The following is a 16,978-nucleotide window of genomic DNA, read 5'->3' as shown; positions in this document are numbered from 1 at the left end:
GCTTGGCTGGGGCTGTAGCTCAGTGGTGGGGCGCTTGCCTAGCATGCTCGAGGTCCGGGGCTGATTCCCTGCACTACAAAAACAACAATAAAAGGAAATGTGGGACTTGCATCATAGAGGGCTCTTTGTGGAACGTGCTCCCGGCGTGACAGCGCGGCGTGCCAGCGCAGGGCGGTCCACTCCAGGAGCCAGAAGGCTGGGACTGGGAGGGACTAGGAAACAGGGAGGCGGGGTTTTGTTTCAAAAGGGCGTGGGGAGGGGGGCGCATCACACAGCCAGCTGGAGAGAGCGTCCCGAGCGTCGCGTCCTGGGGTCCACCGCCTCTCGCGGCAGGCCAGGGTCGGGCTCAGCTACCTGCGCGCTCCCCCAGGCTCCTCAGGCCACGCCCACCAGGGGGGGGACTCCCAGGCTCGCCGGGCCACGCCCACCAGGGCGCTCCCAGACTCCCGACCACGCCCACCGTGGGCGGGGACTGGGCGGGGCATCGGCGCTGACAGCCGCGCCCCGCCCCGCCGCCCGCCACGTCCCTCACGTACCGGCCGCGGCGCGGAGCGGCGAGCTGGCGCCCGGGGCTGCGGCTCCTCCGGCGGCGCTCGGCATGAGGCTGGCGCGGCTGCTGCGCGGAGCCGGCCCCAGGGCCAGCCGCCACCTCGCCTCGGGCTCGGGCTCGGGCTCGGGGCCGGCGCCGGAGCGCGGCGTTCCGGGCCAGGTGGACTTCTACGCGCGCTTCTCGCCGTCCCCGCTCTCCATGAAGCAGTTCCTGGACTTCGGTGAGCGCGGCGCGGCCTCGGCCTTTGTGCGCAGCCCGGGGGCTTCCCGCTTCCCGGGGGGGGGGGCGCTGCAGCCTCCCGGCCACTGCCCCGGGCGTGCGGCTTCCCCAGCTAAGGTGGGCAAACAGCTGGAGGGCCGCGGCCGAGCCCGCCCCGCCCGCCGCGCACCTGCACAGGTGTCCAGGCCCGCCCGCCCGGGCGCGAGGGAGGCCAGCGCGCGGGGTCGCGATCTGGGGTCGCGGTCGGGGTGGGCAGCGCGTAGAGTTGGCGAGGTGGTACCGGGAGCGGGTCGGGACGGGCCCAGTGTTTGTTTAGGGTGTTTTCCTTGCCAGTGGCTTAAGTGTGCTTCCACCAACACACGTTCATTTCATCAGCCTTAAGTCTTTAAAGTGCAAGGGCGCAAGACGCTGGAGTCCCATTGCTTTTCACGCTAGGTTTTTTTCTGGAAGTTGTGCAACCGATTGCAGAAGGAATTCGAGAGTTGGGCATTCGAACTTTGAATTCTCATCAGGGGCTGTAAGGGGAAAAGGAAAAAAACCCTTATATACACTCTCTGTTTGAGTAGAAAATTTACCTTCTGCTTTGTGTTATTAGGTCACTAACATGATCAGTGGGTTTGAAAGATACAGCAGCATGGCTGCCACCTTTATCTTAAAACTAGCTTATAGTGGCAGGTTTTTGTTTGTTTGTGGCTTAGAACCCTCAGTTTTTGTTTTTACTTTAAAATGACTATCCTGTGGGGAAAGAGTGAATTTGGTCTTGTTCACAAATAGGCCATTACACTTTCACAAGAAGATGTTTTCCTGTAAAACCATAGTTCTTGCTATTGACAATTTAGTTTTTGCTAAGATCTCCCCTGCTAAAGCAGCAAGATTAAATTAGCTTAACATACATTGTTGAAATAATATGACGTGTGAGTGTGTGTGTGTGTGTGTGTGTGTGTAGCTGGGGATGAAATCCAGGGGCATTCTACCTCCGGGCTACACTCTCAGACCTATTCTTTATTCTTTATTTTGAAACAGGGTCTCACCAAGTTGCTGAGAGCCTCACTAAGTAGCTGAGGCTGGCTTCGAACCTGCCTGATCCTCCTGTCTCAGCCTCCCAAGTACTGGGGTTACAAATGTGCACCACCACGACTGGCTCTAATATGACTTCTTAGTTTAAGTAAAGCTGCTTGCCAAAGGACACTAGCTATTCGGCTTAGCATTTTGATATAAGAGTGAAGAATGGGGCAGGTGGCTTACCAGGAATCAGACAATTGGATAGGTCCTACTTGAAGATGATTGCACAGGCACTGGACATTTGGCTTTCTGTTGCCTGAAAGCCCTCTGCACTTACTCTTTGCTTATGGTAATCAATATTAATAGTTCTGTATGGCATCAGTGAATCTTGCATGCACAGGTCAAATTTCTCTGTTTCTTAGATAAGGCTTATGCTTTTAATGAACCTAGAGTTGAGAAACACTATTTTTCCCCCCCCTGGTACTGGGGATTGAACATAGGGGCATTCTATTTCTGAGCTATACCTCTAACCTAATTTTAATTTTTAATTATTTATTTATTTTTAATTTTTATTATTTATTTGCAGTACTGGGGATGGAAACCAGGGGAATTCTATCTCTGAGCTACACCCCAGCCCTATTTTTTATTCTTTATTTTGAAACAGGGTTTCACTGAGTTGCAGAGGATCTCACTAATTAGCTGAGGCTGGTGGTGAACCACGGTCCTCCTGTCTTAGCTTCCCAAATGCTAGAATTACAAGCATATGCCACCATGCCTGGCTTTTTAACTTTTATTTTAAAACAAGGCCTCACTAAGTTGCTGAGGCTAGCTACAAACCTGTGCTTTTTCTAAATGATAGTAGCAACAGGGTATATAGAATAGGCTTTGCCCTATTTCTATTGTTAGACTCTGAGCTTGCTCAGATGTACTCAGGTTCTCTAAAAAGATTGTAAGAATGGAAATAAAGGAGACAGGAAAAGAATCTTAATTGCTGTAGAGAGCCATTGGAATATCAAGAATTGGGGGGGCTCAGTGGCACATACCTGTAATCCTAGTACTTTGGAGGCTAAGACAGGAGGATCTCAGTTTGAAACTATCCTCAGCAACTCAGTGAGGCTGCACAGCAGCTCAGCCAAGACCCTGTCTCCAAATAAAAGATAAAATAGTAGGGCTGGGTTATAGCTCAGAGGTAGAATGTTCCTGGGTTCAGTCCGTAGCAACACACACACACACACACACACACACACACACACACACACACTGGAAAGTTGCTGGGTGCGTACTTGTAATCCAGCATTTGGGAAGCTGAGACAAGAGGATCATGGTTTGTGGACAGCCTCAGCTACTTAGGCCCTCTACAACTTAGTGAGACTCTGTTTCAAAATAAAGAATAAAAAATAGGGCTGGGGGTGGTATAGCTGGAGGTAGAATGACTCTGGGTTCCATCCCCAGTAACACATACACACACACACACACACACACACACACACACACAAGAATTGGAAAGTCATTCTGGATTTGAGATCACTGGGTTATCTCTCTCCCCTCCCTCAGGCCTGGATATGTCTTTGCCTCCTAGTCCCTTGCTGTCAGTATGGTGATTTTTCCACTCTGGCCTTGCCATGTAAACCCCTCTGACTTCTCCTTCCTGATTTCTGGTGCCTTCTGGCTTCTGTTGACTCATTTTTCCACTGTTTGGTTTCAGGATCAGTGAATGCTTGCGAAAAGACCTCATTCATGTTTCTGCGGCAAGAGTTGCCTGTTAGATTGGCAAATATAATGAAAGAAATAAGTCTCCTTCCAGATAATCTTCTCAGGACACCATCCGTTCAGTTGGTACAAAGCTGGTAAGATTCCTATCATGGGGTAGCAATTTTCTTGGAGTTGTGGGCAAATACGTTTGTACCCTTTAGTGGAATCTTAAGGTAGTAGCAGTAGTCCTTCTCTGCTTTTCTGTGTGTCTTGGTGTATGTCCTTGCTTGTCCTCTGAATCCTGGACTTAACCACTCCTTGGGTTTGAGAAAACTAATCAGACCTGCACAGAATACAGATGTCAGATTTAATATTTATGTCATTAAATCTGCAGAGATTTTATGCACTAAGAAAAATATCTACCATTTGGGAATAGCTAAGATATTTATATATGTTACCTTTAATTCCTTCAACAACCCTGTTCTTTAGGTGTTACTAACTCCATTTTACAGGTGAGGAAGCTGAGGTACTTAAAGGTGAAGTCCTTTGCCTAATGTGATACCACTGATGGTGGAGCTTGGGATCCATCTCTTCTACACCACCATGCTATCCTCAGAATAGTAGAATGTATTAAAGGGTGTGTATAGTTTATAAACGAAGTTTTTCTTATTCAAGTTATCTTTTAATAAATCATAAAAACTATTCTCTTTTTAAAATTGACATGTACTTATTATACATATTAGTGGGGTTTGTTGTGCTGTTTCAATATATGTATATAGCATGTACTGATCATATTCTTCCATTGTGTGTGTGTGTGTGTGTGTGTGTGTGTGTGTGTGTGTGTGTGTGTTACTGGGGATTGAACCCAGTGGTGGTCTTGCTAGGTTGATGCGAGACTCACTACTTACTGAGGCTGTCCTTGAACATTACCTCCTGTCTCCACCTCCGAAGTACTGAAAGTATAGGCATGTGTGCTACTATAACCCAGCATATTCTTCCATTTTAAAACAGTTAGATGCAGGACCTGGTGGTACACACCTGTAGTCTCGTACATAGGAGGCTGAGACAGAAGGATTATAGGTTCGAAGCCAGCCTCAGCAACTTAGTGAGGTTGTCAGCAACTTAGGTAGGCCCTGCTTCCAAATAAAAATAGAGCTAGAGATGTAGCTCTAGCTCTATTAAAACCCACTGGGGTTTAATCCCAGCAAAACACACACATAAAACAAAAACAAACAGACAAAAAAGATGTTATTGGAATTGTATGAAAATTGTGATTTCTCTTTCCAAAAATGATAGTAAAGATGTTAAGGGTAAGGATTCATAGCAGCCACCAATCTTCAGCCTGTGTTAATGTGATTATTCTACCTCTGAACTACACCCGCAGCTCTGTCTTATTTTTTTATTTTGAAGCAGGGTCTCACTAAGTTGCAGATGGTCTCATTCAAGTTGCTGAGGCTGGTCATGAACTTGCTATCCCCTTTCTCAGCCTACCAAGTACTGGGATTACAACCATCCACCACTACACATAGCAAATGTAATTAATTTTAAAAGTATTATTCTCTCTCTCTCTCTCTCTTTCCCTCTCTCTTTCAATACTGAGAAATAAACCTATGGCTACTCTACTGCTGAGCTATATTCCCAACCCTTTTATATTTTTTATTTTATTTTGAGACAAGGTCTTGCCAAGTTCTCCAGTCTGACCTCAAACTTGTGATTCTCCTGCCTTAGTTGCCCAAGTCCCTGAGATTACAGGCATGCATAACCATTCCCAGATAAAAGTGTTCTTCTCGTAAGCACTATAAAAAAAATCTGGCTAGGCATGGTGGCACACGCTTGTAATCCCAGTATTTGGGAGGCTGAGACAGGAAGATCGCACAGGTTTGAAGCCAGCCTCAGCCACTTAGGCTCTCAGCAACTTAGTGAGACCCTGTTTTCAAATAAAATATAAAATAGGTCAGGGATGTAGCCTGGAGGTAGAAGGCCCCTGGGTTCCAGCCCCAGTAACACACACACACACACACACACACACACACACACACACACACACAGAGTCTGGTCAGAGATAAGTCTTAAGTGGAAAAAATTTAAGTGCAAGACATTTCCCAATTATAAAATAATTATAAATATGGTTTAAGTAAGAGGCATTGGTTTAAATGTAATAATCATGGAATTAAAGGAGAAAATATAATTTCCGAGGAAAGTTTTTCCTATTCCTAAAAATCTTCATTAAAAATAGTATGTGTACCAGGCATGGTAGAGTACACCTGTAATCCTAGTACTTGGGAAGCTGAGACAGGAGATTTGTGGGTTTGAAGACAGCCTCAGCAATGTAGAGAGGCTCTCAGCAACAAAGTGACACCCTGTTTCAAAATAAAAAGAAAGATAAGGCTGGAGGTATAGCTTAGAGGTAGAATGCCCCTCTGTTCAACACCAGTGCCCCCCCCCACACAAAATAATAGCATATGTTGTTATTTTGAAATCTGGTCTTGGCTATCATGGGATAGATATTCAAATATCTCTTGAATAAAGAACATACTTTGTCTTGACAAAGAAGAGAAATTTAAGGGTTAAAGCAGAACAGCAGCTATCAGAATCACTTGGCTTCAGAATGTAGTGAGGCCTGTTACTTGTCAGTAAGTTTTCCACATCAACATGGATTTTCAGATTGTGAATATACTTTTGTTACCACTGGATGCCTGGTAAAGGTAGGACAGTTGTAGATAAAGTACTTACAGACAAGTAAGGATACTGTTGTAAAGTGTAAATTATTTATGGACAAGCCAACAGTGTAAGGACATGTTGAAGAAGATACGTGAGCGCTTGTGAGGTATTTTTAGTCCTGGCCCTGTAGCGTCATTGTGCAAGGCTGCATGGCCTTCAGAAAGGCATTTGGCCTTTCTTCCAGGGCGTGGTGGTGCATGCTTATAATCGCAGTACTTGGGATACCGAGACGGGAATATCGCAGCTTTGAGGATGGCCTTAGCAACATAGCAAGACTCTCAGCTACCCAGCAAGACCCTGTTTGAAACAATCAAAAAGAGCTGAGGGTGTAGCTTGGAGGTAGAGTGGCCCTGTATTCAATCTCCAGTATAACAGCAACAACAAAATGAAAATCATAAGCCGGGTGTGGTGACGCACACTTGTAATCCCAGCATTTTGGAGGCTGAGACAGGAGGATTGTGGTTCACGGACAGCCTTAGCTACTTAGGCCCTTTGCAACTCAGTGAGACCCTGTTTCAAAATAAAGAATAAAAAAATAGGGCTGGGGGGGGGTGTAGCTTCTAGGCAGAATGCTCCTGGGTTCTATCCCCAGTACCATAAAAAAAAGGAAAATCAAATATCCCTTCTAATCTGCTCATTCATAAATAGGTGCTATCTTGAATTATTAGATACATTTAAAATCTATGTTTTCATGTCTTTTGTACTTTTGTTCATATAGTTTCCCAAAGGTGGTACTGCCCTGAGATGGAGGTGCTGAAAGGACTGGGTAGAGGGATAGTTGCCTTGGGTGCAAGTGGGGTGTTGAATAAAAACAAAGGGCCCAGGTGGGTGCTGTATACTTTTTTCCTGAAAAGGGGGCAGAGTCTGTGGTTTGAAAGAACCATAAATTTGAGAGTCTGTGCTTTAAAAGAACCATGTAGATGGTATGTTTTCAGTAAGTATTGGTTAACTGGATTTAAACATCTAAAATTAAGGATTTAAGTCACTGACCTTTTCTTTCTTTTTTTCTTTTTTTATGTACAGGGATTGAACCTCAGGGCATTCTACCTCTGAGCTACACTCCAGCCCCTTAAAAACAATTTTTTTTTCTATTTTGAAATAGGTTCTTGCTAAGTTGCTGAGGCTGGCCTTAAACCTGTGATCCTCCTGTATCAGCCTCCCCAAAGTAGACATATAGACAAATTACACATTTGTCTTACCATAATTGGCCTGACCTGTGCTACTTTTTTTTTTTTTTTTTTAAGGAGGGGATACTGGAGATGAAACCCTGGGACATTCTATTTCTGAGCTACACCCCTAGCCCTTAAAAAAATTTTTTTTAAAATTGAAATAGGATCTTGTTGCCAGGCATGGTGGTACACACTTGTAATCCCAGCATTTGGAAGGCTGAGACAGGAGGATCAGAGTTTGCAGCCTCAGCCAAATAGGGAGGTCATTTACAACTCAGTGAGACCTTGTTTCAATATAAAGAATAAAAAATAGGACTGGGGGTGTAGCTTTTTTTTTTTTTTCAGTACTGGAAGCCCTTCTACTTCTGTACTATACTCCCAGACTTATTTTTTTATTTTTGGAAACAGGGTTTCTTAAGCCAGCACGGCTGGCTTCGAACCTGTGCGATCCTTCTGTGGGATCCTTCTGATCCATGCCCGGCAGGGGTGTCGAATGCCCTTGGGTTCCATCCCCAGTACCGAAAAAAAAAAAAAAAATCTTCCTAAATTGCTGAGGCTGGTCTCAAACCTATATCCTCCTGTCTTAGTTTACCGAATACTGGAATTACAAGTGTGTGCCACCATGCCCAGCTCTGACCTATGCTTTTTTTTTTTTTTTTTTTTTTTTTTTGGTAAGGAGGGGTACTGGGGATGAAAGCCAGGAGCATTCTACCTTTGTACTATACCCCCAGACCTATTTTATTCTTTTATTTCGAAGTAGGATCTTACTACGTTGCAGAGGGCCTCACTAAATTGCCGAGGCAGCTTTGAACCTGCAGCCCTCCTGTCTCAGCCTCCTAAGTACTGAGATTACAAGCGTGTGCCACAACACCAAGCTTGACCTATGCCTTTAAAGGAGAGCATGCACACTTTCTACTACTTCATGCTCAGCACTTTACTTGAATATGATGATTATAAAAATCCTACTTCAACCATAGTTTATAGCAGTATTCTAAATTAGAAATTATAAAGTGTTTAAAACAGCTTTTTAAATCAGGCATGGTGGCGCACACTTGCAATTCCAGCTTGCTTGGGAGGCTGAGACAGGAGGATCACACAGGTTTGAAGCCAGCCTCAGCTACTTAGTGAGGCTATCAGCAACTTAGTGAGACCCTGTTTCCAAATAAAGTATAAAATAGGTCTGGGAGTATAGCCCAGAGGTAGAAGGCCCCTGGGTTCCACCCCCAGTACCACTAAAATATACAAACAACAACAAAATAAACCCATCTTTTTAGCTTATTTTCCTGATACTGAACTCTTGGAATATAGAACACACTTACCCTGTTGATTTTCCTTTTAGGTATATCCAGAGTCTTGAGGAGCTTCTTGATTTTAAGGACAAAAGTGCTGAAGATGCTAAAGCTGTTTATGAGTAAGTATATTAGTTTGATCCTATTCCAAACAGTTTTTTTATCCTTTAAACATTATATACAAATAATAATATTATTTGTCTATAATATTATTTGTCTATAACACAGGTTCGAAGCCAGCCTCAGCTACTTAGGCTCTCAGCAACTTGGTGAGACCCTGTTTCCAAATAAATTATACAATAGGGCTGGGGGTATAACCCAGAGGTAGAAAAGCCCCTGGGTTTCACCCTCAATACCACACACACAAAAAAAGAACATAATATATGTATTTATAGCAGCCTTATATGTGGGTAGGACAGGTAGCATAAATCAGTGAGTTGGACTGAACATAAGAAATGCTTCACACTCCTCTTTCCTATAAGAGAAGATAAAATTCAAGTGTGACGATCAGTGGAAATGTAGATGTAGCTTTGGTACCACTTGAACCGTAAACCTTCAGAGTGCATGCTCCTTCCAGTGGATAGCCCCCAGCGACCACTGATGGTGACGGTGTGGAAATCTTAGATCATCTCAGTTTTTCTGTGTTGTGTGTGTGTGTGTGTGTGTGTGTGTGTGTGTGTGTGTGTGTGTGTGTGTGTGGTACTGGGGATTGAATTCAGGGACATTCTACCTCTCAGCTACACCCCCAGCCCTTTTTCATTTATTACTTTGAAATAGAGTTTTGCTAAATTGCTGTGGCAGGCCATGAACCTGCGATCCTCCTGTCTCAGCCTCCCAAGTACTGGGATTATAGGCATGTGTGCCACTGTGCCTGGCTGAGTTTTTCTGTTTTTAAAGAAAAGTTACGTGTCTAGATTCTTCTTTGGGGAGAGGGGTATTAGAGATTGGATCCATGGGCATTCTACCATCAAGCTATATCCCAGCCCTTTTTTGTTTGTTTGTTTGTTTGTTTTGGAATAGAGGCTTATCAGGTTGCTGAGAGTCTTACTAAGTTGCTGAGGCTGTCCTCAAACTTGTAGTCCTCCTGTCTCAGCTTTCCAAGTACTGGGATTACAGGCAAGGGACACCATGCTAAATCTAGATTCTTAATCTAAATTCTCCCAATTGTTAAAGACTGGCAACTAGTAACAGTTGTTGTTGTTTTTTTTTAACTGAAGGGCTATAAAAACATGATTGTGGGTCTCTATGACCTGAGCCATATAAGGTAATATAAGTAATATGACTACTTTTATAATGAACATATCAAAATTGGTAAACCTCAGCAGGTTTTTGCTTATTCCAGTGAATGTTGCTCAAAATGTACCTCTGATCCTCAGAATTTGTTACACATTCTTTTGACAATCTTTAAATTTTTAATATGCTTTTATTGGTACATTATAGTCTCATCATAACGTGCACACAGCACTTAGTGCCCCCCCCCCGTCTCCCCATCTACCCCCATCCCTATACAGAGTACTGAGATTGGCATTGGTATTTTCACACATGTACACAGAGTTGATCATAGTAATTTCTTTCATATGAACCTCACTCTTCTTCCTCTCATTCCCTTAGATCACTTCTCTGGCTCCACTAAGTTTCTCCTCCACTATCTGGAGTGCCTCTGGTATCCCCATTACTCCCTAACTTCCGCGTATTAGAGAACACATATGACCCTTCACCTTCTGTGACTGACTAATGTCACTTAACATAATTTTCTCCAGGTCCTTGCATTTTCTTGCAAATGACATAATTTTGTTCTTTATTATTATTATTATTATTATTATTATTATTATTATTATTATTATTTTGTGTGGTACTGGGGTTTCTAGAAACTCGTCTACATCTGGGCTACACTCCCAGACAGATTTTTATACTTTAAAAAAATTTATTTGGAAACAGGGTCTCTTAAGCCAGCGTGCTGGCTTCAAACCTGCGCGATCCTCCTGTCTCCGCCTCCCAAGGGCGGGGAATACAAGCATGCGCCACCATGCCCGGCAATTTTGTTCTTCTTTATTGCTGAGTTTAATTCCATTCTGTGGATTTCCCATATTTTTGTAATCCATGCATCATTGATGGACACCTAGATTGGTTCCATAATTTGGCCATTGTGAATTGTTCTGCTATGAACATGGGTATGCATATACTACTGTAGTTCTCTGGTTTCAAGTCCTTTGGAAAGATACTCAGGAGTGGTATATAAAAAGAATAGCAATATTTCATTTTTTTTAAATTTATTTTTTATTCTTTTGGTGGCACTGGGGTTCCTGGAAGCCCTTCTACCTCCGGGCCACATTCCCAGACCTATTTTATATTTTTTGAAACAGGGTCTCTTAAACCAGCGCGGCTGGCCATGAACCTACGCGATCCTCCTGTCTCCGCCTCCCAAGCGCGGGGATTACAAGCGTGCGCCACCACGCCCGGCACAATATTTCATTTTTTAAACATGAGTTTGGTGTGAAAATAACATTCATCAAAAGTTCACCCTGTTTGTCGGTGTGGAGCAGACATACTGAGAAAATGTGTTTGTGCACAAAGAAGATTAGTGACTAGAATGTTATTAACAGACCGGGACTGGGACCCCATCAGTCTTACTTAAAAGTAAACATTAGCCAGACGTGTTGTGCATGCCTGTAATCACAGTAGTTGGGAGGCTCAGACAGGAGGATTGCAGGTTTGATGCCAGCCTTAGCAATTTAGACCCTCCTATAGAAACTATAGAATCTTCTGAAAACTATTGCTCAGAGTAAACCTAGAAAATAAGGTAAGCAATCATGCAGAATGAAATAATAAAGAGGTGACTAGAGCTATAATTTTTTTTAGGAACTTTGTTGTTTTTATTATGGTTTAATAGTTTGGTTTTGAAGCTGATTATAAACTAGGAATTTCAGACATGTTTGAGCAGTTAGAACATCCTTAGAATAAGTTAGTAGTACACAAGCCAGGTGCTGTGGCTCACACCTGTACTTCCAGTACTTGGGCCATTGAGAGGAGGATTGCAGTTTCAAGGCCAACTTGCAATAACTTTGCAAGGCCTTGTTTGAAAATAAAAGTAAAAAAGTTCTAGGGGTGTAGCTCAGAGGTAGAACTCCCCTCCTCTGGTTTCAATCCCTATTACCACACAAACATACAAAAATAGTACTAAAGATGAATACTCTGTGTGTGGAAGTGCTTGTTTAGAAGTGTAAATTCTGATGAGTATGTTAGGAGTTTGGTTTGTTACTTTACAATTAAGATTTCCTTATTTGGTTTCTTAAATTAATTATGCAGTTTCTCCTGAGTGACAGAAATGAAAAGGCTATGTGACTTGAAATTTTTTCTTTTAATACAGTAGTCTACTTTTCCTTTCCCATAGGATGAATGAAATTAAAGTTCTTTTCTTACTTTTTTGGTTTGAGTGGCTCTTTCTCTCTTTGAACTCTAGGGAATAATTCCAAAACAGACGGGCTTTATTGGCCCGTTCATCTTGATTCCTTACACAGCACGAGTTTCCTAGAAGCAAGTGCTCTGCCTTCTCATATGCAGAATGTCCTGGAATACTGTCCTCAGAGTGCTCAGATAACCTTAATTGATCATGGCTAAAGAAAACCTTTGACATATTTATGACTGCATGTATGGCAGCTGTGCTTGAGGAGTCCAAGAATTAAATTTTGGAAATTTAATTTCACAGAAGTCCTTATATTTTAATGGATTCAGTTTATTTTATGATACAGAATATTTTAAGTTAGGTATAGGAAAATATGCACTGATGCTCCTTTTACTGATCTAGGGATTTTCCACCTACAGTGTTTTATTAAGCTTATATTTTAGTATTAAATTCACTTGTTGGAATAATTGGCTGTTTTGACACTTTTCTTTTTTTTTTTGGTTTTGTTTTTAAGTTTTACAGATACTGTAATACGGATCAGAAACCGACACAATGACGTCATTCCCACAATGGCCCAGGGTGTGATTGAATACAAGGAGAGTTTTGGGGTAGATCCTGTCACCAGCCAGAATGTCCAGTACTTTTTGGATCGATTCTACATGAGTCGCATTTCAATTAGAATGTTACTCAATCAGCACTGTAAGTGTCCTGAAGCCAAGAGAAGAACCTAAAGAAATGTTATTGGTGGCCCATGCCTATAAATTCCAGCACTTGGAAGACCAAGACAGGAGGTTTACAGGTTCAAAAACCAGCCTCAGCAATTTAGTGAGACACTCGGCAACCTAGCAAGATCTTGTTTCAAAAGATAAAAAATAACAAAAGGGCTGGTATGTAGCTTGGAGGTAGAACGCTCCTGAATTCAATCCCCAGTATCTCACACACACAATATTTTATGTATTTTGGATTTATTTAGAGAACTTTTCTTCAGAGAGAACATTTAGTTTTAGTTTATTAAGAAAAGTAAATAAGCCAGGCATGGTGGTGCACATTTGTAATTCCAGTACTTGGGAGGCTGGAAGGGGAGGATCACAGGTTCGCTGTCAGCCTCGGCTATTTAGTGAGGCTCTCTACAACTTAATGAGACCCTATTTCAAAATAAAGAGCTGGGTGTGGTGGCGCACACTTGTAATCCCAGTATTTGGGAGGCTGAGACAGGAGGATTGTGCAGGTTCAAAGCCAGCCTCAGCTACTTAGTGAGGCTCTCAGCAACTAAGTGAGACCTGTTTCCAAATAAAATATAAAATAGGTCTGGGAGTATAGCCTGGAGGTTGAAAGCCCCTGGGTTCCAGCCCCAGTACCACAAAATAAATAAACAAACAAACAAATAAAATAAAAATAAAGAATAAAAATAGGATTGGGGTACAGCCCAGTGGTAGAAGGCCCCTGGCTTCCACCCCCAGTACCACAAAAAATGAATAAGTAAGCAAATAGATTGCCGTATAAAGGAGGAATTTTCATCAATTGTAGAATACTATGTTTATGCTTAAGGAAAATAGTTATCCTACTACTTGGTACCATTTAGAGAAGCAATATTCAGAGTTGGAAAAGGACATTAGATTTACTTATTTTATTTGTTTTTGATTTTTTATAGCTTTATTGTTTGGTGGAAAAGGAAGTCCATCTCTTCGAAAACATATTGGTAGCATAAATCCCAACTGCAATGTAGTTGAAGTCATTCAAGGTAAGTACATTTCTTCTTTCAAAACAACTACTACTTATATCATGAGACAAAATGTTAGGAGCAAATACATGGGGTTGAAAATCATTTATGACATTAATGCTGTATTATATATAGGGTCACTGTTTTGTTGATAGAATTCTTTGTTAGGCAAAATTTGGTGATACAATTGAGGGTATCTGTCTGTTCTACTTAAAAAAAAATTCAAGTTCTTACTCTTTGATAAGTCCTTTCTCTAGGAGCAGTAGTTTATAACACGCCAGGTGTGGTGGCACATGCTTGTAATCTCAATACTTGGGAGGCGGAGACAAGAGGGTTGCCAGCCTCAGCCACTTAGTGAGGCCCTCCTCAACTTGATGAGACCCTGTTTCAAAATAAAGAATAAAAAATAGGTCTGGGGGGTAGTTTGAAGGTAGAATGCCCGAGTTCAATTCCCAGTTTTAAAAAAAATAACAACTTAGATTGTATCTTTTCACCTTTTTTCTGTTTACACCACATTTTTAGGTACTGGGGATGGAACCCAGGGGCATTCTACCTCTGAACTACACCCCTAGCCCACTTAATTAAATGTATTTATTTATTTGTTTTGTGGCGCTGGGGATGAAACCCAGGGGCATTATACTTCCAAGCTACACCTGCAGCCCTATTTTTTATTCTTTATTTTGAAACAGGGTCTCACTGAGTTCCAAAGGGCTTCACTAAGTAGCTGAGGCTGTCTGTGAACTGCAATCCTCCTGTTTCAGCTTCCCAAATGCTGGAGTACAAATGTGGGCCACCACACCCGACCCTTTTTATTTTTGAATGGGGTCTCACTAAGTTTCTGAGGCTGGCCTTGAACCTGTGATCCTCCTATCTCAGCCTCCTAAGTAGTGTTATAGGTGTTTGCCACCATTCCCAACTGTTTCTACCACATTATACATATGTGCACAAAGTTGCTGTTTTGGGAAAAATGGTGTGCTCTATATATTTTTCTGCAGGCATATAAAAATCTTACTATGTTGGTACATGTAGACATATCTCAAGTTTTTGAGTGGCTGTGTAGAGTTTACCAGTATATTTAATCTCTTACTTTGATGCACTCTTAGGTTGTCATGGCTTTCTGTTACTAGCAACACTGCAATGAACATACTCAATTATATGCTGACTTTTGCTAGTATTTCATAAGGCAAGACTCCTAGAATTAAAAACATTAAATGCATTTAAAGTTTTGATATTTCCAAAAATAGATACTAAACAATTTCTTAAGCTCTTATCAACTCTCAGTTTTGATATGTGTACTATAGTGTTTTAGCCTGGTATTTTTCTTTTGCTGTACAACTATTTATAATTTTTTATAATCATAATCTCTCATTCTTCCTATATGGCTGTTAGGTTTTATCATGTTACACCGAGAAAAACTTTCCCCAAACCATAATTACTGAAGTATATTCCACAAAAAGTTTTACATTTTTATCTGTCGATACAATTGCCATCTTAATCTATGAAACAGAAGTAAATTGTCTTAACACTCTTTTTTGTTTTGGTTCACATCAGATGGCTATGAGAGTGCTAGGCGTCTCTGTGATTTGTATTATGTTAACTCTCCTGAACTAGAGCTTGAAGAACTAAATGGTAAGACTGATGCTGTCTTTTCTGTCATGATTAATGCTGTGCCTTTCTGAGAATGCATTATAAGAAGGATTTAGATTTGCTAGAAAAGAATGTTTTCATTAGCTTCTTCCCTGGCTGTGAGAGCTGCAGAAGAGCGGTCATGTGGACTATGCGAGTGTGAGCATCGACACATATATACGTATCTACGCAGACATAGTTCAGTTGGATTCTATGAAATTTTGCCTTTTCCTGCTCCATTTCCCTTGTAGGGTTTTGGTTTTTTTTTGTATTAGTGATTGAATCCACAGGCATTCTACCTTCAACCTATACCCTCAGCCCTTTTATTCTTTATTTTGAAACAAGATTTCACTAACTTGTTGAGCCTGGTCTTGATCCTGCAATTCTTCTATCTCAGCCTCCCAGTATTGGGATTACAGGTGTGCCACCATGCACAGCTTCCATTTCTTTTCTTTTCTTTTTTTTTTTTTTTTTTTTGGTACTGGAGGTTGAACCCAGAGGCATTCTGCTTCCAAGCTATACACCCACAGCTGTATTTTATTTTTAACTTTGAAAAAAGGTCTCACTAGGATGCTGAGGGTCTTGCTAAATTGTGGAGGCTGGACTCAAACCTGCCATCTTCCTGTCTTGGCCTTCCAATTACTGGGATTATAGGCATGTGCCGCAATGCCCAGCTTGTTTTCTTTATTTTTAATTAATAATTTTGACTCTTTGCTTTCTTTTAAATTTTCTGGTTATGACAAAAATGGTGCCAAGAAAATTGCTTTTTTTTTTTTTTAATTTTGAAAGAAGGTCTCACTGAGTTTCTGAGGCTGCCTCAAACCTGTGTTCCTCCTGTCTCAGCCTTCCAAGTACTAGGATTACAGGCATGTACTACTGTACCCAACTGCATTTGACTTTTATATACCCTTTTTTCTACTTCCTGAGGTATAGATGTGTGTGTGTGTGTTGCGTGTGTTTGTGTATTTTTTTTCTAAAGCAATGAAAAGATGGTATATAAAAAAGGAAAGAAGCTCATCTTGAGAATTTGTTTCTCTCTGGTCATTTGATCACCTTTTTAGACAAAGAAAGAGTTTAGATGTCTTGAAAGAAGATGGCCAAATCTCACTGTTTTTCCTGGAGTTCTTGTAGTTTGACAGATACTTTTAAGAAGGTTGTGGAAAGAATTTAATAGGATTTTACCTTGAGTGGGAGAGTGGTGGAAGAAGTTGCCCGTTTTAAAGTAGAGTTGTTTGGTTTTCTTTTCATGATGGTGCCATTCAGTAAATAAAAATCACAGTGCTAGCCGGGCATGGTGGTGCACACTTGTACCAGTACTTGAAAGGCTGAGACAGGAGTATCGCAGGTTCACAGCCAGCCTCAGTTACTTAGTGAGGCCCTCCACAACTTAGTGAGACCCTGTTTCAAATTAAAGAATAAAATAGGACTGGGGGGTGTAGCTCAGAGATAGAATGCCTCTGTGTTCAATCCCTGGTATTGGGGGGGGGGAGGAATCACAATGCACAAAAAATAGTTTGGGAACATGAACTGCTGTAGGCAGTTTCCAGAGGTCCCATTCATAATCCCTAGGGAGTATTTATTCAGAGA

The 16,978-nt window shown here is 41.8% G+C and overlaps 1 protein-coding gene across 1 annotated transcript in view; it reads left to right on the top strand.

Annotated features, from left to right (window-relative positions):
• Positions 1-598: 598 nt before the first annotated feature.
• PDK1 (pyruvate dehydrogenase kinase 1) overlaps positions 599-16,978 on the top strand; it is a gene marked incomplete at both ends in the record, with an annotated part of 38,538 nt that continues 22,158 nt past the window's right edge. Inside the window, 6 exons of the mRNA XM_080690161.1 lie at positions 599-770; positions 3,477-3,618; positions 8,693-8,764; positions 12,560-12,744; positions 13,697-13,786; positions 15,317-15,394. Coding sequence (XP_080546287.1) covers positions 599-770; positions 3,477-3,618; positions 8,693-8,764; positions 12,560-12,744; positions 13,697-13,786; positions 15,317-15,394 — 739 coding nt within the window. The remainder of the gene's footprint in view (positions 771-3,476; positions 3,619-8,692; positions 8,765-12,559; positions 12,745-13,696; positions 13,787-15,316; positions 15,395-16,978) is intronic.

This window comes from Muscardinus avellanarius (genome assembly GCF_963383645.1).
Source record: "Muscardinus avellanarius genome assembly, chromosome: 2".
NCBI classification, from domain to species: domain Eukaryota; kingdom Metazoa; phylum Chordata; class Mammalia; order Rodentia; family Gliridae; genus Muscardinus; species Muscardinus avellanarius.
Note: the sequence above shows the minus strand (reverse complement) of the source record. Positions and strands in the feature narration are given on the sequence as shown.